This window comes from Amia ocellicauda, chromosome 10, assembly GCF_036373705.1.
Source record: "Amia ocellicauda isolate fAmiCal2 chromosome 10, fAmiCal2.hap1, whole genome shotgun sequence".
Lineage (NCBI taxonomy): Eukaryota > Metazoa > Chordata > Actinopteri > Amiiformes > Amiidae > Amia > Amia ocellicauda.
This window is the reverse complement of record NC_089859.1, coordinates 31,220,804-31,242,970: the sequence shown is the minus strand read 5'-3', so window position 1 is coordinate 31,242,970 and position 22,167 is coordinate 31,220,804. Positions and strand designations below refer to the sequence as shown.

Genomic DNA, 22,167 nt, shown 5'->3' with positions numbered 1-22,167 from the left:
TCCAGCAAAGCGTGGTTATAGAGTCCCACAGAGCAGAAACCTCCATGTGGTCCCTCCATCACCGCCCATCCTCCCAAGGCCAATCCCACAGACAGAGGGGAAGGACGGATCTCCCAACTCCGCCTCCGCCACATGTGTAGCCTTCAAACTGTGCAACGAGTTTCACATCCACGTTTGGGGAGAGCATGAGGAGATCCGGGCTGGGCAGTGAGCATCGTTTGCAAAGCAGACGGGACCGTTATAACGGCTTCTCAAACAGGTTCATTGTTCTCATTCAATTTCATTTAGTACCAATGCTTTTTTTTTTTAATCACCAAAGCCAACTGATCCTTAAATGCACAAACAGAAATCCAGACATATTGAGAAACAAGCCAAACAATATACTGCCTTTACAAAGTTACTATTCATCTTGTTCCGTAATCAGGTACAGCAAAACATGCATCGCAATTAATTCAGGTGGACGTGCAGTTATCACAAATAGAACCTTTTTGATGAACTTTGATTTCTTGTTTTTTTTTGGTCTTTAATTGGACGCTAGCCATCCTGTTACTGGCTTGATCACGTCGTGTGTGAAACCAGCGTTTCTTCTCATCAAGCTGTCATTCGAGACAAAAAGGAAAGTGCAAGATGCAACAGAATCGGTTGCTTTGAAACACAATGAAGAATTAAAGCACGCAGGCATTCAAATGGGCATCGTTACTCTGACAGCCGGCGGCTTCTTCAAAAAGGAGCCCTGACAGATGGAGTCGGCGCACCGTTGTGTTATTGATCTATTTATTTGGGGAAACAAACAAACAAACAAACAAACAAACAAACACAAACAAACAAACTCTCGGGAGGTTTACATTCACGATAATAAACGGTGCCATTAAAACCCCGACATGCATAAGCAAATGCATGACTAAAACCTGTATGGAGATTTGATTGTAATTGCTGGTGAACAATCAATGATCAATTATTAAGTGCTGCTGTGTCTCAGTGCCGAGTTAACCGTTTAGGTCAGATCATGATGCTCAACTCAGCATCAGGACCGCAGTCACAATAGCTGAAAGCTCAGTGTTTGTCCTTTTTTTTGTGTCTGCAGATCTACCCCCCTTCCACCCCCGCCGGTGTTTAGGAAACAGACCCCCGGTGCCGCCGCCTGTTTGCTGGACCACTGGTCTGTATGATTAGGGAGTGCGTGCAAACGTGCATATCTTTCTCAGGCAACCCTGGAATGGTTGAAATAAAGATGGAAATCCCTCTGCTTTGTGGCAGCATTGCTGGATGTGCTTTACATGACAAGTTGGGTTGGGCTGTACTGTGCAAGCCAAAGTCCCGAGCTCATTAAAGTGGCTGGGGCTTCGGAAGTTTTATCACTGGCAGGGGTGTCATAGATTTGAGAGGACAATGAATTGGAGAGCATTAAACCGAGAGGTACCTCTTATCATGGCACCAAGGCCTATACACGCGTTTTTATTGGTGTGTGCAGGATGTGACCACTTTAAAATGACATTTCATAAACCACAAGGCATCAGAGAATATTTGATCCTTCCACAAAGCACCCCCCCCCCCCTTATTTATATATGTGCATGAGTCATGACGCCCCCCGACAAAGGAGTAAACACTGGGGAATCGTCGTTGAGAGAGATCCCCAAAAACAAAGCCCTTTCAAAGGGACCCGAGTGCGCTCACTTCACCTGGGACTCCGGCATCCGTGCGTCTTGGCGCGCAGCTCTTCCATTGCCATTGATTTCTGCAGCTGCAAACCCGTCTCCCTGCCTGGCGCTTTTAAACACCTCCACTCTAGTCAAGGAACAGCAACAAGAAGACAGCGCCGTCTCCTTTTAAATTGCTGCCACCGGCACTGAACTACAAAGCCAAATTGCGGCTCTTGCAGGGTCTTCAGACGAGGTTCATTTGAGTCCCGTTCAGTGGAGAAGGCAGGGAAAGTGGGCTAAGATCTGAACGAATCCAACCTTTTCAGATGATAAAGCCAGATGATTTCCCATTCATGTCCCAAGGCCTATTCGTGTCTCACCTCCCCAGAGTTTGATTTATTTTTTATACAAAATCCTTACTCAACTGTGTCATAAAGTACAGGGGGGGGGGGGGGGGGGGCAACAAAAATAAACGCATCACATCTTAAAAAAAAACAACAACACACGTTTGCTAATTAGTTTACGTAAGTGGCAAAATGAGACTAATCCGTCAGTGTGAGAAGCTGGCACACATCATTTCATATATATATATATATATATATATATATATATATATAGTTAATATTTGTTCTAGATCAGGCGACTCAGAAGCCAACTGAGCTTGTGGGCTTCAGTCTTATAACCATCAGCCTAAAGCAATCCTCTCCACCTCTGCTGGATGGGGAAGCAGCACGCAAATTAAGGCAATTTAGCCTAAGAGCCTCTATATCTGTGACAGAGGGATGGATTTAAAGTTGACGGTGCCCAATGTCATGTCACAGACACTCATGCAGCACTTTCATCATATTTTGCCATGCCTCCCCATTAAGCAGATACAGGAATAACAAGGAGGGTGGGGGGAGGCAATCTGTTGAACCTTGATTGCGTTTCTCCTTGGAAGGTCGCTGGAGAAACGGTCCACAGTCGATCATGATAACTAGAAATATCCCAAAGACGGCTGGGTTTCTAGGCCTGAGCTGTGCACAGTAGGAGGAGAAGCCACAGTGACTTTTTCTCTGGTTTCCAGCGCCGCCAGCGACCAATTTAGCACATCCCATTGAGGGCAGGCCCGTTGCGAGTATTTCGATCTTGTTGGACCTAAGCTGCACTACCAATCCTTACCAGCAGGAGCCGCTGTTCCTCACTCATCACTTGTCGCTGCATGGACCGCTTCCTCGCAGGGACTAGGCTGACACTCTTAAAGCTAACAAAGGGAGATGGAAATTAATCCATTTGAATAGGCATTTCAACTCATCAGACTACCGTGAAAACGCTTGTCAAACGGCATAAGACAACTCAACGCGTGTTGGGTTGTGGTGACGTGTCGGTGCGCACCTGGGATGCCCGTCAGTGCATCCATCCGTCTAGACTTCAGTTTTCACGGCCACGTCCGATACCACCCACGGAAATCACAAAATCAGTCCAAGCCCCTCAGCCGCTGCCCCTCTGTCACATCCAGCTCCATTACCTAATGAGTAATCAGTGCTGATTTGACCGATCCCACACATCATCTGAATGTTCCCATGTCCTCGTCATTATCGCCCAGCATCTTTTGTGCACTCACGGTAATAACTTCCCCCTGCGCCTTTGTCTGATTGCAATCACCGAAACCCCCTTCTAATTGTTTTGTCTTGTGCACTATTTAAAGGTGAAAGCGCGTTAACATCCAACGACTCGTCATAGACCCTATGGTTGGCTCAAATTAGCAGGAATTGTCTGCTTTACCAGTTACAGAATAAGTACAGACAATTATTTCTGGCAATGAATGTTAAGTGATCTCTATCCATTATGGATCACTTGTTAAAGACAAAGCCTACATGAAGAGTGCCGACAACTGTGACTTGACTGTTTGAGTGTACTCACCATGGACTAGCTCTACAAAGCTGCAGTAGCACTAGTCTGTGGTGTTTCTTTCCCTATAGGCACCTTCTTTCTTGTCTGAAATTGCTTTGGCTTCTGCTAGTTAACAGTTCCCCTGTCCTGCCTCATCCATCATATGTGGGAAGCCAGTGGTTTCGGAATATGCAAAATCAGCCATCACTGTAATCCCTAAATTGGTCCTGCCGGATGTCCTATTTCTTTTTATGTCAGTGATATTAAAAAAAGAGAGAGGGGGAGAAAGAAAGAAAAACTTCCTTGCAACAAGAAACTGCCTGAAAGGTAAAAAGGAAAGAAATGCTTATCTTCTTACAAGGATGATCTAATTATAGAATCTCATGACTCTGTTAGTTTTACAAAGCATAGCCTTGAGCACTGAATTTTGCATGGTTCAGTGTTGTTGAATGCAGAGCATCTAATTCCCATTTGCAAATAACCTGTCTCGCTGTCTTCTGTGCGTTCACTTCAGTTGTTTTTATTTGCTCTGTTCTTGCTTGTTATTTTGATGTATACAAATGCGTTGTCCAAGACTCGCATTACAGCATGCATTTCAAGAGGAGCTAGGTTTATGTTAGCATACAGATTGTTTCTTTGCAGCTACCAGCTACCAGCTGAAACAGAAACTCGATTATTCTGAAGAATTCATTCCTCCTGCATTTGGAGGGAGATGATAGGTGTTTGAAAACACTTTCCTCGGCCATTTCTAATTAATATATATTCTCTACTGAAGTAGGTGTTGAATAAATTCAATAATTTAGAGGTCAGTTGGAACATAACCTTCAGCCCTCAAAAGACCAGATTTCCCTAAACGGAGTGTCTTACTTAATTAATAAATAACTAACATGAGTTACCAGTCTATAGAAGCTGGTGATTTAGGGCAAACAATACCATTTACTGGATTAAGGACCAGAGTTAGTCAGCCCTGCTCTAGATCACATAGCTGCGTGCTCAGGGTTTGGGCAGAAATGCAATTTTTTCCTTCCTTGATTGATGGTGCTGGTAATTTGTTGCACAGATAATGGCCTGTTCTTCTTTCACCCTAAGCAACATCAATCCCTGCTCTGTAGAAAAGGTAGTCTGCCACATGTATTTTTCCTCTCTGTCCCATCCACAATTCATCCTGTATACACCTATGAGTCCATCGCATTAGAAAGTATTTTTGTTCACCAATTATCAGTGCAATGCATGCTTCAGGTTGGAAATCAATAATAAAGCCCTTCTAGAAGTCGGAGACATCAGTAGTTTTCCCCATCCTGCAGTCCAGTGGCTTAGCTGGCTACAGGGAGGGGATCTGTATATAGCTTTACAGACAGATTTGTGAAAAAACATGGAAACCACAGTTCTGTGCACTGTGGTTTCTTTTTTTTTACTTAAAAAAATTGACATTAACTTCCTGGCCGCCGAGTTGTCTGATGCCACTTTCTACTAATATCCAATAGTGTAGGAGGTCAAAGTTGTGATTTGGTCTAAGCTTTAATGTAAGATGTCCCTGCTGTCTAATCTTTCACATCGACTTCAGGGAGGCAGAAGAAATAAAGTCTTGCGACAAAAAAAAGAAAGAAAACAGCCCTCTGCACTTTCAATCAGACCTGAAATATTAAGTGTCTGCTGTGTACGTTCTTTCACATTCTTTATCGTTCGTCATGCATAGCCCAAGGAGCTGCTGCACAGCTGAAGGAGCAGAAATTGTGTTTAAACCGGAGTGCTACACTCCTGTATCCAAATATTGATCCTGAGAGCTATTACACTCAATTTTCACAAAAAATCAACTCAAGCTCAATAGAAGTTCTAAAATGGAGCCATAGATACGTGTGGATGTTGTTCTATGGTAAACATATACAATCTAAGCTAGATTAACATATAGTGTGTAAAAATGAGAACACTATACACTGATCAGCCATAACATTATGACCACTGACAGGTGAAGTGAATAACACTGATAATCTCGTTATCATGGCACCTGTCAGTGGGAGGGATATATTAGACAGCAAGTGAACATTTTGTCCTCAAAGTTGATGTTTAGAAGCAGGAAAAATGGCCAAGCGTAAGGATCTGAGCGACTTTGACAAGGGCCAAATTGTGATGGCTAGACAACTGGGCCAGAGCATCTCCAAAACTGCAGCTCTTGTGGGGTGTTCCCGGTCTGCAGTGGTCAGTTCCAAAAGTGGTCCAAGGAAGGAAAAGCGGTGAACCGGCGACAGGGTCATGGGCAGCCAAGGCTCATTGATGCACGTGGGGAGCGAAGGCTGGCCTGTGTGGTCCGATCCATCAGACAAGCTACTGTAGCTCAAATTGCTGAAAAAGTTAACGCTGGTTCTGATAGAAATGTGTCAGAACACACAGTGCATCGCAGTTTGTTGCGTATGGGGCTGCGTAGCCGCAGACCAGTCAGGGTGCCCATGCTGACCCCTGTCCACTGCCGAAAGCGCCTACAATGGGCACGTGAGCATCAGAACTGGACCACGGAGCAATAGAAGAAGGTGGCCTGGTCTGATGAATCACGAGTTCAAGGTGTTGACTTGGCATCCAAATTCCCCAGATCTCAATCCAATCAAGCATCTGTGGGATGTGCTGGACAAACAAGTCCGATCCATGGAGGCCCCACCTCGCAACTTACAGGACTTAAAGGATCTGCTGCTAACGTCTTGGTGCCAGATACCACAGCACACCTTCAGAGGTCTAGTGGAGTCCACGCCTCGACGGGTCAGGGCTGTTATGGCGGCAAAAGGGGGACCTACACAATATTAGGCAGGTGGTCATAATGTTATGGCTGATCGGTGTATATAGTCTATATTGCGCATATTCAAAGCCAAGTCACAATATTCTAGATATGCTCTCAAAAATGAATGTGTCCCACAGCACAGAGACCGCCAAAACCGTTAATGTGAAACTTGAGACTTCATGTACTGAAGACAAGGCAAAGACCACCATGCTTTCTGAAACCCTTATGACATCATAACTCAAAATAGCCAGGCTGTCAACTTCAAACACTTTGCTCCCCCCTCAAGCTACAATATTAAATATCCCCATCAATCTCAAATGATGACAACATGGCCTGTAAGCACAATAAAGGCAAATATCAGGTGACAATAGGCATGAAGGTCATTCCCATGACCCATACAGGTTAGCTGGCAACAGTAGTTGCTTCTAATAACAGGTTGCCCTCTTAAACCAGTCAGAGGATTATTTTTTAATTTTGCCAACCAGTGTCAGCTGAAGGAAAGACACGACTCCCTTTTTCTCATCACCTGGTAGCAGCTAGCTTTAAGGACTGCTATACCATTCAGAGACAATCTTTTTACGTTGTTAAAAGTATTAATTTCCCCTTTTGTTGCAAGGTCCCTTCTGGTCATCAGATGCATTCTGTCGATTCTGTTAAATGTTGAAACAACTGAAACAATAAAATACAATGCATTCTTTTTATAAGCATGTCAGTGCGTCTCTAACACCTGTTCAAAAGGGATTTAAATGAGCTTTTTGCACTTTTATATACATCCCTCAGCACACGTCCATCACATTTTAACTTTCACATCACCGTCTTTGATTCCTCCTGATCTGTAATCATTACGGAGTAGCACAATGCTTATTATTAAAATGGACATTCAGTGTAAGAATTGTGTTGGAAGTGCTCAATGGATGATGTGAAATCAAAATGCAATTGTGCTGCTTAAGTAAAAGGTAGGTAGTGGGACTTATACAACCCAAGGCATAATCCCTTTATGAAAAGCAAATTGAAGTTCATGCTTGAATACTGTTCACAAAATGGCCTGAATTCAAGACATCAAATGCATGCTACAAAATTCCACGACAAGCAATTTTGTAAGACTTAAGGCATAATGGAGCACTGACCAGGTTTCAGCTAAGATGTACAAGTAGGCAATATAATTTAAAGCTAATAATAAAGTCTGACACTTGGAGAATAGAAGAACATTGGTGTAAAAAAAACCCAACAACATTTTAATTCAAATAAAAGGACAACTTGGATCTTTTCCAGGTTTAAACTTTCACACTTTTAAAAAGAGTGTTTTATATTCTCTGTAATATGACAGCGTATCATTTCGCTCAGTAACAGACTGGCTTATAATATGTAGTATAATATGACAATCTATGGTATAAGAAAACCAGGGCAGTGCAAGATTGGTTGGTTATTGAATTTGCTCTTGTGGCATTCTTTGTTCACTTCAGCTTTGGTTGTCTCCTTCTCTTTAGCATTTAACCAACAAACCAATAGAAATCAAATCAGTTAAAATGAGATTTTAAAAATACAAATTGGAAAGACAGCCATACAGTCAAAATTAACAGTCAAGTAAAGAATGAGAATGGGTTCATTATTGATTAAATAAGCAACAAACCTGTTCAATTAAAAATTAGAAGGTTGTAATGGAGTACTAAAGGGAATTTAATTTATTTTTCCTCTACTATAACACCGGCTTTGCTGATCAGAATGAAACGTTTCAAAGTCTTTAGAAACTGACGATTTAGGGTGACGTATAAAATTAACTGGATTGGGGCTCTCTGGGATCAGGGTTGGAAAATGACCATCGCTCCATTTGGAAGAGTTTATTTTCCATTCCAAAGCTAATAATATCCAATTTATAGGACTGCACCTTGCTTACCACAATCAGGGCTTTTAAGTTGCAGGACCAATGAGGACCATCAATGAAGAACAGAACAAATGACATGGCTAGAACAGTCCTTTATGTGGAAGTAAGCAGCACTCACACACTGAGTCCAACATCCTAGTTCATTAAACGAAAACCAGACATAAACAAGAGAATGGAGTAAAAGGCTTCGATGAGGCAAGTGAAAAACATTTCAACTGACCACTGAACCATGAGGACTGGTCAAGGGGGTATTGGAGAAAAGTGGTGTGGACAAATTAAACCATCTACATATTTCCATCACCAACATGAAGCAGAACAAGAGATGAAAAGCAGGAAAATGTTCATCCAAATGCAGAGCTCAGCAGTTTAAGGAACAGCACCCATATTAATTAAGAAATATTTCTACAATTTGCATTCTTTATAGAAATTATTCAACAAAAACAATATCCAAGAACAAAAGTCAGTGAGTTTGATTTCAAAACTATAAAAAGTCTTCTAATTATGATTTGCATACATGGTCTTAACCCTTTAAAATGTGGTGTATACACAGTACACACAGTATACTCACCATTGTAAATAAAATGCTAAATGTCATGATAGTATCATAAGCCCATCAGTTATTTTTGTCATTGCATAAAGCAGAGACATAACCGTGACTATGAACAGATGTTTTTCTTCACCTCATATCATTTTCAGTACACTAAAAATACACAAAAACAAGAAACCAAACATTTGGTAATGTAGTCATTTTTATTTAATGCACACAAAATGTCCATCTGTAACATGTTCAGCATATCCAGATTACATTCTCAGTCTCTTCAAAAGCAAAAAGCAGATCCAAAAGTCTTCAGTCAAACATCATGTTGCAGCTCTAACCTCTTATCACCTCTGGACTGACGGGATTATGTAAAAAGTTAGTGCTGAGGGACATTTATGCGAGTTAAACATGGTGGGAGCAACAGACTAGACTACTGGGGTGGCTCAGCTTATTGGAGTTTTATTAAGCTTTACGGCACATTATAAACCTGATAGCTTACTTTGCAGAAGTTGTAATGTAGGATTCATTGGATTGAATCTGGTTAAGGGTTGCCAGGGTGGGTTTAAATTGTATAGGCCTGAATCCACCTAGCTGATCCTCTTCCCAACACACATATATATAGATATGTTATCCAAAACTTATAATTATAACAATTATATAATTATATAAATTTTGGTTAACAGCAATGTATAAACGAAACTGAAGTGAAGACACTCGCACAAAACGCTATTGGGTAGCATGTGAACCAGCCTTTACTACCCATTCAGGACACGAGGGGAGCCCCGCTCATCCTCAACAAAATCTCATTTATACAGTACAGGAGAGGCGAAATACTGTTCCCACACATTGACAAAGGCTATACCATATTGGGCACGATTCATAGGAGTTGGCATATTTTAGATTAGCAGCGGCTTCTAAAAAAAATGTTAAATGAGGCTCTTGTGTCAGAATACACACGCACCGCATGTAGTTAAGTTTAAAATACAATCGGACAAAATAAAAACGGGCAGGTGAAACGGCAGGAACTAAAAATGGCATTCAATTGGTATTCAATTGGCATTGGTAGTCCTAACCGGAGTGATCGTCTTTCAAAAGCACACAAAGCACATTGACCTCTTCTGTGACATGACAGACCTAAGCTAAGCAATTGGACATCATGAGGTGGACTGAAGAAGCAAACAGACCTCCCTTACTCAGACTAGCTCTGGAGACTGCGCTCGCTAGTTTAATATTACACGGTTTGTGTGTGGTTAACAAATGCACCATGATTACACTGGGAAAAACATTTCAGTAGTTTAATGTTCTTTTTAAAAAAAAAAAAAAAAAAAAAAAAAAGTTCTCTCCAATGCTTTAATATTTGATATTGGTTACCACAAAAAAGAAGACGCCAACCAAGAACAGGGGAGGAAAAAGAAAAGAAAAGCCCCGTCACCAGTGTGTGATGGACTAAGCCAGCTCTCAAGCAGAATGTCAAGCTGTAAATTGAGGCAGCCCTTTTATCTCGGCATCAATCTTTCATCTGTGCTAGCTGGAATCTAAAGGACTAGCCCGCTTGATCAGATACACTTTGACTGTGGGGCAAAGCGACAGCACTGTTGAAACGTGTCTGAAAGAGCGGCCTTGCTGGAGCCCTGGTGTGTTTCTCTTTCCGTGACAGGACAGGCAACAGCCCCACGCGGAGTGCTGTGTGGTGGTGTTGGTTGTGTGGTCGATGTGTGTGTGTCTCTCTCTCTCTCTCTGACACCCACACACACCCGAAGAACTTGTGCTAGGCAGTAAAAGTGTGCTTTTGCTGAATTTTATAAAATCAAGACTAGTTCATCTTAGGGTTTGGTTATGCAGGGAAGGACTGGGCCTTGTTTTCCCTCCACCACACAACCTGTTAGGTAGCCATTACACACTTCCAAATCAGTGCATCACCAACAAAGTCCTGCTTAAGAACTTCTAAAATAATATTAAAAACCAAGACCAAAATAAAAGGGCCAGCTGACAGGGATGGCTCCGGTGCGCCCCTCAGTACTGGAATGAAATGACGGTGTTGACCTTGTACACGTGGTATGACAGGTTCCAGAAGACTCTGGTGAAGTAGTTGGTGTAAGGGGAGTAGTTCATTTTAATCTCATGGCAAAATCGTCCGTATTTGGCGAAGGTGAACATCTCTCCTTTTTCGTAAACCACCTGTAGAGGATTCAGAACACAGAGGAAAAAAAAAAAAAAGCCAAACATTACCGCGGTAAAAAGGTCATATTCATTTCAATATTCAGAAGCAGGCTCTCTGCAAGTTCAAGAAGTTGTCTTCCAATTCTTTCTTCTCGTTTATCCCATCACCTGCCTTCTGTGCGATTCTCGGCCCATGCTTTTGCTCAGATCGGTTGCCATACGATGTTTTACGATTACAACATAGCACAGGCTTCCAAAACATAATATACCTGAATTAATATAATAACACCATAACTGAAATCTCCTGTTAACATTATTTCTTAGCAGATGCCCTTACTCCATATTGTAATGGAGGACATATCAGAGAATGATTCCATCAATTAGATTGCGCTGCACTACTGAGAAGTTCCTTGAGGTGATAAATTAGGCCGAAAAAAAAAAGATCAAGTCAAAGATACCTTTCATATTTCAGAAGAAAAAGGAGCTATTAACCCTAGCTATGCCTCCAGCCAGTCTCCAGTCACTGTGCAAATTAAATCAATATGTATATGTGGCTTGAGGAAACATGTCTTAAGTAATAGACAACAAATATAGATAGGCATACAGAGTACCTCTATAATGTGAGAGATGCCTCTTTTCAAAAATAATCCTCAGCACCAAAGTGAGAAGAGAAAAAAAAACAGGCCAGTGAAGGATTTACAGCAAAAAAAAAAACGAAAGACAGAAAAGAATTAAAGAGCACACCGAGGTTTCAAGTTGGGTTGTCCCGGAGATTGGCATTCAGAGTTGCACATATTTTCACATTTATTTAAAGGACATGGGGAATGTTCTTTATCTGTATATGATGGATTAAGGCAGCTTGGCATCAACTGAGCAATTCAACTTGTCAATAGTGATTTACTCAGTGTTAACACAACAGGATCTGGCTAGAGAAAAAACTAACTGTAGATATACTGCAGGATTACAACTGCTATTTATTAAGTCACATTACAGTGCAAATACATTTACTGTACAGCCAAATGAGAAACTTTTTTTTTGGATGATTGCTTTAGCAGGCTCAATGCAGTCAGTGTAAACCTATGTAACTGCCTAACGTTTTAATGCTGGAAAAGGCTACTTTATACCACAGTGAAAATAAAATTAATGATAATAAAATGTCAATGTTCCAATCTGTTCTGATTCAGTGTTTGAAGAGGTCAGTCAGAGGTTAGTTGGCTGAAACACTTCTGAAGTTTAATATACAGAAAGTCCATAGCCAATTACAGCATTTAAACATGAAATGGAGAAATCAAATGCTTATCAGTGTAACCTTAGCAAGCTTCGTCACTTTTGAGTCCGAACATTCTATGCCCCGTCTCAGTGTTCCTCTGTTCGGCACATCAGTATTGTTGTAGAACTTCACTGGGAATCAAGAGTTCTGGGCCCAGCCGGGTGCTCACTGACCGCGACACGCCGGTGAGGATCCACGGGTTGTGTGGAGGACTACCAGCGCCTGTATCACTGGGTGGTCGAACCCCTGCTGTATACCCCCTCCGGTGAACTCCAGAAGTACAGCCTGGCACTGTGCCGGCGGATCAAACGGGAGCTGTGGGAGGCACTTCACGGCCCCTACCTCCAGAGCTTTGTGGACTTCAGCGACCAGACCCACACCACTGAGTGGTACAATGTCCCTGGGCGCCAGAGGTACCCCTCCCAGAACGACCCGAACTTCAGTGAGGAGCCTCCCCCATAGACGACAATGACTACGGTACTTTGACTTTGTGAACTTGGATTGTTCTTGGATGACGGACTGTGTTTGATTGCTATTGTGTTTGTCCTGTTCATGTTGATTATTAGTATTTGTGTAGTGAGGGATTTGTTTAATGTGTTTAGGTAGACTCAAAAGAGGAGTTAGGTTTCGCATTCAGTTACTGTCTGTATGTTCTGTTTTGACTTCACTTGCACCCTACCTTGTCTGCATGTTATTTCCTTGAGATCCCAGGCATCGTGTCTGATGCTGGACAGTGCCCGGTCTAGATGCCAACTATATTATATTCGCACCCTTGCTATAGCAAGATCGTGTAACCCATGTATGAATTTAAGCTTTGTGTATTGCTCCGAAGATGCCAGGTGCAGTAGTTCTGTGTAGCTGATTTTTAGAAAAACATTTTCATCCAAGGAGAGAACAGAAAACAAAGGAGAAGTGTGATAAAGTTTGGGGCACCTCACTAACATCATGCAGTTACCCAATAACCAAAGGGAGTCATCTTGTATATGATAGTATGATCTATAGAAAAACTTTAGCTGCATCTTGCCCACTGACCATCTCCAGAGCACTTCATTGTAGCTGAATAAACTATTTTGGTATTATTTCAGTTAAATCGGGCCCTGAGTATTCCATGTACACTTATTTATTGAGGGAGTAAATTTCTCCCTATCAGTGTCCAACCCCACACTGTGCCACAAATTATATATATATACACACACACACACACACACACACATACATATACACATATATATACAGTGAATCCGGAAAGTATTCAAAGCCCTTCACTTTTGCCACATTTTGTTATATTACAGCCTTATTCCAAAATGGATTAAATTCATTATTTTCCTCAAAATTCTACAAACAATACCCCTTAATGACAACGTGAAAGAAGTTGGTTTGAAATCTTTGCAAATGTATTAAAAATAAAAAACAAAAAAAGCACATGTACATAAGTATTCACAGCCTTTGCTCAATACTTTGTTGAAGCACCTTTGGCACCAGTTACAGCCTCAAGTCTTTTTGAGTATGATGCTACAAGCTTGGCACACCTATTTTTGGGCAGTTTCTCCCATTCTTCTTTGCAGGACCTCTCAAGCTCCATCAGGTTGGATGAGGAGCATTGGTGCACAGCCATTTTCAGATCTATCCAGAGATGTTTAAATCGGGTTCAAGTCTGGGCTCTGGCTGAGCCACTCAAGGACATTCACAGAGTTGTCCTGTAGCCACTCCTTTGTTATCTTGGCTGTGTGCTTAGGGTCGTTGTCCTGTTGGAAGATGAACCTTCGCCCCAGTCTGAGGTCCAGAGTGCTCTGGAGCAGGTTTTCATCAAGGATGCCTCTGTACATTGCTGCATTCATCTTTCCCTTGATCCTGACTAGTCTCCCAGTTCCTGCCACTGAAAAACATCCCCACAGCATGATGCTGCCACCACCATGCTTCACTGTAGGGATGGTATTGGCCAGGTGATGAGCGGTGCCTGGTTTCCTCCAGACATGAGTTCAATCTTTGTTTCATCAGACAAGAGAATTTTGTTTCTCATGGTCTGAGAGTCCTTCAGGTGCCTTTTGCCAAACTCCAGGCAGGCTGTCATGTGCCTTTTACTGAGGAGTGGCTTCCGTCTGGCCACTGTACCATATAGGCCTGATTGGTGGGGTGCTGCAGAGATGGTTGTTCTTCTGGAAGGTTCTCCTCTCTCCACAGAGACACGCTGGAGCTCTGTCAGAGTGACCATCGGGTTCTTGGTCACCTCCCTGACTAAGGCCCTTCTACCCGATCACTCAGTTTGGCCGGGCGGCCAGCTCTAGGAAGAGTCCTAGTGGTTCCAAACTTCTTCCATTTACGGATGATGGAGGCCAGTGTGCTCATTGGGACCTTCAATGCTGCAGAAATTTTTCTGTACCCTTCCCTAGATCTGTGCCTCGATAAAATCCGGTCTCGGAGGTCTACAGACAATTCCTTGGACTTCATGGCTTGGTTTGTGTTCTGACATGCACTGTGGGACCTTATATAGACAGGTGTGTGCCTTTCCAAATCATGTCCAATCAACTGATTACCACAGGTGGACTCCAATCAAGTTGTAGAAACACCTCAAGGATGATCAGTGGAAACAGGATGCACCTGAGCTCAATTTTGAGTGTCATGGCAAAGGCTGTGAATACTTATGTACATGTGCTTTTTTTTTTTTTTTTTTAAATAAATTTGCTAAGATTTCAAACAAACTTCTTTCACATTGTCATTATGGGGTATTGTTTGTAGAATTTTGAGGAAAATAATACATTTAATCAATTTTGGAATAAGGCTGTAACATAACAAAATGTGGCAAAAGTGAAGCGCTGTGAATACTTTCCGGATGCATTGTGTGTGTAATATATATATATATATATATATATATATATATATATATATATATATATATATATATATATACACACACACTCACCTAAAGGATTATTAGGAACACCATACTAATACTGTGTTTGACCCCCTTTCGCCTTCAGAACTGCCTTAATTCTACGTGGCATTGATTCAACAAGGTGCTGAAAGCATTCTTTAGAAATGTTGGTCCATATTGATAGGATAGCATCTTGCAGTTGATGGAGATTTGTGGGATGCACATCCAGGGCACGAAGCTCCCCTTCCACCACATCCCAAAGATGCTCTATTGGGTTGAGATCTGGTGACTGTGGGGGCCAGTTTAGTACAGTGAACTCATTGTCATGTTCAAGAAACCAATTTGAAATGATTCGACCTTTGTGACATGGTGCATTATCCTGCTGGAAGTAGCCATCACAGGATGGGTACATGGTGGTCATAAAGGGATGGACATGGTCAGAAACAATGCTCAGGTAGGCCGTGGCATTTAAACGATGCCCAATTGGCACTAAGGGGCCTAAAGTGTGCCAAGAAAACATCCCCCACACCATTACACCACCACCACCAGCCTGCACAGTGGTAACAAGGCATGATGGATCCATGTTCTCATTCTGTTTACGCCAAATTCTGACTCTACCATCTGAATGTCTCAACAGAAATCGAGACTCACCAGACCAGGCAACATTTTTCCAGTCTTCAACTGTCCAATTTTGGTGAGCTTGTGCAAATTGTAGCCCCTTTTTCCTATTTGTAGTGGAGATGAGTGGTACCCGGTGGGGTCTTCTGCTGTTGTAGCCCATCCGCCTCAAGGTTGTACGTGTTGTGGCTTCACAAATGCTTTGCTGCATACCTCGGTTGTAACGAGTGGTTATTTCAGTCAAAGTTGCTCTTCTATCAGCTTGAATCAGTCGGCCCATTCTCCTCTGACCTCTAGAATCAACAAGGCATTTTCGCCCACAGGACTGCCGCATACTGGATGTTTTTCCTTTTTCACACCATTCTTTGTAAACCCTAGAAATGGTTGTGCGTGAAAATCCCAGTAACTGAGCAGATTGTGAAATACTCAGACCGGCCCGTCTGGCACCACCAACCATGCCACGCTCAAAATTGCTTAAATCACCTTTCTTTCCCATTCAGACATTCAGTTTGGAGTTCAGGAGATTGTCTTGACCAGGACCACACCCCTAAATGCATTGAAGCAACTGCCATGTGATTGGTTGGTTGGATAATTGCATTAATGAGAAATTGAACAGGTGTTCCTAATAATCCTTTAGGTGAGTGTATATATATATATATATATATATATACATACATATACATACACACACACACACACACACACACACACATACATACATATATACACACACTCCTATATTCATAAAATAAACACATATACAAATCACGTACAAATCAGATACTTCTTTTAACTGTTACTAAGTTAAGTTTTGTTGAATCAACTACAGAACAAGGCCTATATTCCATGTAAGCATTTTAACTGTAGTATGTAATTAATAGTAAACATAGACAAAGGTTTCAATCTTCTCCCACAATTCCAAAACATTTTCAGACCGGACAAGTTTTCACCATGGCCCGAAACTGAATTTACACACAAATACGAAGTCATGTAAGAGATAGTGAAATAACTCATAATTTAATCAAGACGGCATTAAAAAAACAAAACTATAAAACAAGACCTAAGATTCTAGGTCCATGGGTGGATACTTTTCTTTCAAACTGAATGCAGAATGCTGTCAGTGTTCAAGGCTGAAATGAAGAGCCCTGGAGTCAAAGGGGTGATAATATCATTTTAACATGGGCTTGAAGGGCAAAACATGAACCTGACCCCCTAATTTCACAACAAAATGTTCATAGTCTCATGAGTCTTATATTTAGTCTGGTCTAAATAACTAATGAGTGAGAGTGCGGCTACAAAATTATTTTTTTTATATATATATATATATATATATATATATATATATATATATATGGGCAAGCGTAAGGATCTGAGCGACTTTGACAAGGGCCAAATTGTGATGGCTAGACGACTGGATCAGAGCATCTCCAAAACTGCAGCTCTTGTGGGGTGTTCCCGGTCTGCAGTGGTCAGTACCTATCAAAAGTGGTCCAAGGAAGGAAAACCGGCAACAGGGTCATGGGCAGCCAAGGCTCATTGATGCACGTGGGGAGCGAAGGCTGGCCCGTGTGGTCCGATCCAACAGATGAGCTACTGTAACTCAAACTGCTGATAAAGTGAATGCTGGTTCTGATAGAAAGGTGTCAGAACACACAGTGCATCGCAGTTTGTTGCGTATGGGGCTGCGTAGCCGCCCATGCTGACCCCTGTCCACTGCCGAAAGCGCCTACAATGGGCACGTGAGCATCAGAACTGGACCACGGAGCAATGGAAGAAGGTGGCCTGGTCTGATGAATCACGAGTTCAAGGTGTTGACTTGGCCTCCACATTCCCCAGATCTCAATCCAATCGAGCATCTGTGGGATGTGCTGGACAAACAAGTCCATGGAGGCCCCACCTCGCAACTTACAGGACTTAAAGGATCTGCTGCCAACGTCTTGGTGCCAGATACCACAGCACACCTTCAGAGGTCTCCACGGGTCAGGGCTATTTTGGGACCTACACAATATTAGGCAGGTGGTCATAATGTTATGGCTGATCGGTGTGTATATATATATATATATATATATATATATATATATATATATATATATATATATATATATATATATATATATTATAAGGGTTTGAGTCATTCCAAAAAGAGTGACTGTCAGTACAGAATTGCCTTGACAGGCAGGATTTTGATAATGCTTACTTACATATTAACAAGAAAACAGTTGCAGTAGACCAATACTTCAACTAAATTTGTTGACCTCATTTTGGACACAAAAAAATAATTAATAAACAGCCATTATGGATATTTGGTCTGCTTCAAGAAAACCTCATCTCCAGCAAAGAGCAAATTAACAGTAAAAAATAAAACTGGAAAGCATTCAGAGACCAACCTATTTATTTTTTTATTATTTTAAACAAGTCTACAATGGGACTGCCATTACTCATCGTATAGCCTGAGCTGCTTCACTTAATGAGAGGACTAACGGTGACTGTCTGAGATGTCTGTGTACTAAAAAGCCAGAGGAGAGGTACACATGACTCAGAAATAATGATGGAAATGTTAAATATGGCAAACAGACCCGGTGAGTCTGGACATAGCCAGGAGGATAACCAAGTCAAATAACCCAGCTCAGATCTTTGCCCGAGAGCGGATATTCAGAGCAAAATAAGGTCAATGGCTGGCCATTAGAGTATCAGACACAGGCAAATGGCTTCATCCACAGCTCTATTAATCTAACCTTTAAACAAATTGAAATGTGTTCTGCAATGTTTTGGCTAATTATAAATGACAGCTCTCCCTGAGAAATTTGGGATGGGGGTGGGGGTTAAAATAACACCTATGGCTTAATCTGTAACCCTGTTAAATATAAAACATTTTATAAATTTTATTTGTGTTATATATATATATATATATATACACACACACACATACACACATTATATTTTAATAAACGTGAGAAAACATAACTTCTGTAGCTATCAAGGTTAACAATTCAGGTGCAGTTTAGCAGCCTCAGCTATATTAAAAAAATTTAAAAATAAAAGGCGTATGCATCAATCCAAACTCTCTGACACATTCTAATCCTATTATTACACTCCACTGTCTGCCTTCTGCTTTTCAAATCATTAACTTCGCACTACGAGGATTTCCTGGCCTATAGCTCTAACCCCCACAAAAGTAGCGCGGATGAATTCCAGCAGCTTATAGGGAAGGGGCTTTCAATACATGCACACCGTTGTAACGAGCAGCTCCTCTCTCCCTGGCTAATCTGTTTAAGAGATGCTAAATCAGCTTCTTTGGGAAGCTTTGCTAAAAAGAGGTTTGGCTTTGTAAAGTTCACTTAGTGTGCAACCTCAAATGCATTTGCCCACTGTGCGCCCCAGCACGTCCTGACCCTGCTATTTTACCATCCCTAGATGACAGTTACCCGATTGGCTATAGGGGAGGCAATGCAACAACCTGATCACCCCTGAACTCAAACATTTTTCTTTGAAAGTTTTTTTAGCTGCTGCATTTTCCTTTTCTTTTTTTTTGTAACTTCTGTCACTCCTGTGTTAAGTGCAGTGAGATTTGGGCGTTTAATTAGGCCCGGGCTGTTATTAGCCTGCTCCAAAAATAGATCCGCACATCAACTAACATGTTCCACAAATATATTTATTCAAACCTAAATCCAGGTCAACGCTTCGATCCGTCAAGTCTGATCAAGATCCTTGGTGGATTGAAACCCTGAATTGGATTTAGGTTGTATATATTTGTGGAGCATATCAGATTGGGTGTGAGTTACCCATTCCTTTACATGGATTTATTTTTGTGCAAGGCAGTGGAGTGCGCTGGCGATCTCTGTTTTTAATTTCACACTTACACTGCCAAAACATTTTGTTTGTAGTGCCTCAAAGGCTAGTTAGTTAGAAAACAATCTTCTGTATGCATTCTAATATATTTTATGCAATGTTTTTCCATAACATTACAGCAGCAGTACATGCATATTCTCTGGTAGATGGAATCACAAATGAAAAAAAGGACTAGTACATTATCAGTTTATGATGGCACACTGGAGGTAAATACAAGCATAAGCTTTTATTTCTGAAACTACCCAAACACTCCAGCAAAGAGATGTGCTAAAAAAGCTTCCAGATCATGACAAAGAGCAAACAAATTACACTCGCACCAGGATACACATCGATGTTCAACTATGATATATCCCAGCTGTCTCTCAGAGCAGGGGTTTCCATGAGCGTTTGGTTTGGAAGTGGTAAGTTGCATGGATAATCAATGCAAAAAGAGCAATAGAAAAGCAGGTGTTTCGAAATGGGTTCAAAACTGCACCCTCTCAATTCCTCCACTCAACATTTTCCAGGGATGTTGGTGGTCTATGCAGGGGGCACACAACTCTACCATGCCAGCTACATCCCAATAGTTACCACTGCCTTCAGTTGGTACCAGCTTTATTGTACAAATAGAACAGTCCACTGGGTAGGGCACAGGGGCAGATATAGCAGCCAATGCTACAAGCACTTTGGTCATTCTGGTGGATAATAGTCATAACCTCTGCCACATAAAACCTTAACTAGATAGATCTTAGGTATGTAATGAGCTGGGAAAAAGAAAGTGGAACACATTTTTATAGCAGCTGACAAATATGTACAGCACAACAGGACCTGAAAGCATGACCTTGCTGGCTTAGCTGACAAAGGAAACCAGTTCACATATAGGCCTTCTTCTATTATTCATGATTTTGGTTGTTCGCCCCCTTTCTAATTGCCAATGTAACTAATTTGGATGTTGGCAGTCTAAGAGGTAGGGCTTTTACTGCATTTTTAATATTGTTTACTCCCCTCCCCAACTTCTCCCTATACTCACATGGCCATTAGCAACATCCAGCAGGTCCTTTATTCTGCAACCCTTTGTTTGACTCATCTCGCTGCAGACAGCCTCCTCGACAATCACGTAACTAGCTTTGTAGGATGTGAGGATCTTGTAAATGTCCTCCGCAGACCTCATTGCATAGACTTGGTAAATCTGCAAAAGTAACGAGAGAGAGAGAGAGAGAACTAGAGATGAGTCTGCTGCAAGATACTGACAAACACACAAACACGACAATGCATTTACAGCACATAGATCAAAGACTAGGTGTTGTTTGTAAAACTTGGAAGTACACAGCACATTACATATGTAGAAGTTTTATGCTGCAAGGGCGATCCTCAGTTTCAAGAGTTATGCCAAAAGTAGCCTGCATCGTCCAATTATTATAAAATATTCAAACGTGCATTCGTAACACTGAGCAGACACAGCTGTGGTGTGTGTATGAGAATATATACATCGCACTGACAGCATAAACAAGGTTGCTGGAAATGCATAAGAAAATCACTTATAAGGTGGAGGGGGGGTGCTTCATGGCTTTTCGGTTTACGGTAAGGGAATTCAGGGGTGTTTCAGGAAGGCTCACCCGAAATCTCAAGCCGTTATATTAATAAAACAGATCAGAGCTTCGTCAGTAAGTTTGGTACGAGATTGTGCATGTTTCAATCTTTCTCACGGTTCATAAAGGTTACAGAAAGGACAACGCGGTTTTAAAGTAGCAAATGACGCTTTCAGAATCTGCAGTTTGAGATATCCAGAGCGCATGGTTTGCTGCTGAGGGCTTCTCTTTATGTTGATTTTTTTCTTCTTCAAGGATTTAATCTTCAAATAAATAAATAAATAAAAGTAAAAAAAAAATCTGTCAGGGGTTCATTAAGAGGGGAACTGACCTTTTCAAAATGTTAAGCTTCCATGTCTGTATTCAACCTAGAGAAACTGAGATATGACTGGGAAGACCCAAGTCTGTGCATGCTTTCTGTTTTACTGTATCAGTTTTCTGCTGCTTATGTAAATCCACTTTATCGTTTTTTGTTTGCCTATTTTATTCTTGAACCTCTCTGAACCTTGCATAAAATAAGCACTAATATGTATTCTGATGGCACTGTATTGACAGTATTGCATTAGGTTTATTGAGGGGACCTTTATACTGCCATGTAAAACTAAAGCTAGAAGGGGTAAAATGGCATGCAAATGTAACATTTGACACTATAGTAGATGCTGAGTGGAGAGTCATCAATACTAAGTAGTATCATCGGTAGGATGCAGACAATGCACAGATAAAATACACTCATTTAAAGTCTGCTTTACACTACTCGCAATATAAAAAGCCATTTGTTGACTGTAATGTTGTTATGAATGTGTGCACATGACATAAAAATGCATCTGTTACTTTCATTAAGCATGAGAAAGAGCAGTGGCCAGCTTGACTGTGTATCCTGCACGCTCCGATTGTTTGGATGGGTCTCTGAAAGCTGTTCTTCCCAAGGATGAGAGCTGATGGTTAGTAGAAGCAGCATTTCAGTGGCCAGAGATGGGTGTCACTTGAAGTAGCATAATTCTTGTGTTCATTCTTCCTGCGTCCTCCAGTTGCCACTCATTTTGTGTCTAGAAGGGCAACCTCTTCCATCTCTAGACATTATTTCCATCAAATTGTCTTTATTCTGAAAATGAAATGAACTTGCATGCAAAC

At 41.5% G+C, this 22,167-nt stretch overlaps 1 protein-coding gene across 5 annotated transcripts in view; it reads right to left on the bottom strand.

Annotated features, from left to right (window-relative positions):
* Positions 1–8,892: 8,892 nt before the first annotated feature.
* The window catches only part of LOC136760496 (probable C-mannosyltransferase DPY19L4), a 36,591-nt gene continuing 23,316 nt past the window's right edge, over positions 8,893–22,167 (bottom strand). For all 5 annotated transcript variants that reach the window (XM_066715930.1, XM_066715931.1, XM_066715929.1 and 2 more), the window contains exons 19-20: positions 20,478–20,636; positions 8,893–10,877 (exon numbers count right to left, since the gene is read on the bottom strand). In XM_066715930.1, the coding sequence (XP_066572027.1) occupies positions 10,713–10,877; positions 20,478–20,636 (324 nt within the window). In that variant the 3' untranslated portion in view covers positions 8,893–10,712. The remainder of the gene's footprint in view (positions 10,878–20,477; positions 20,637–22,167) is intronic.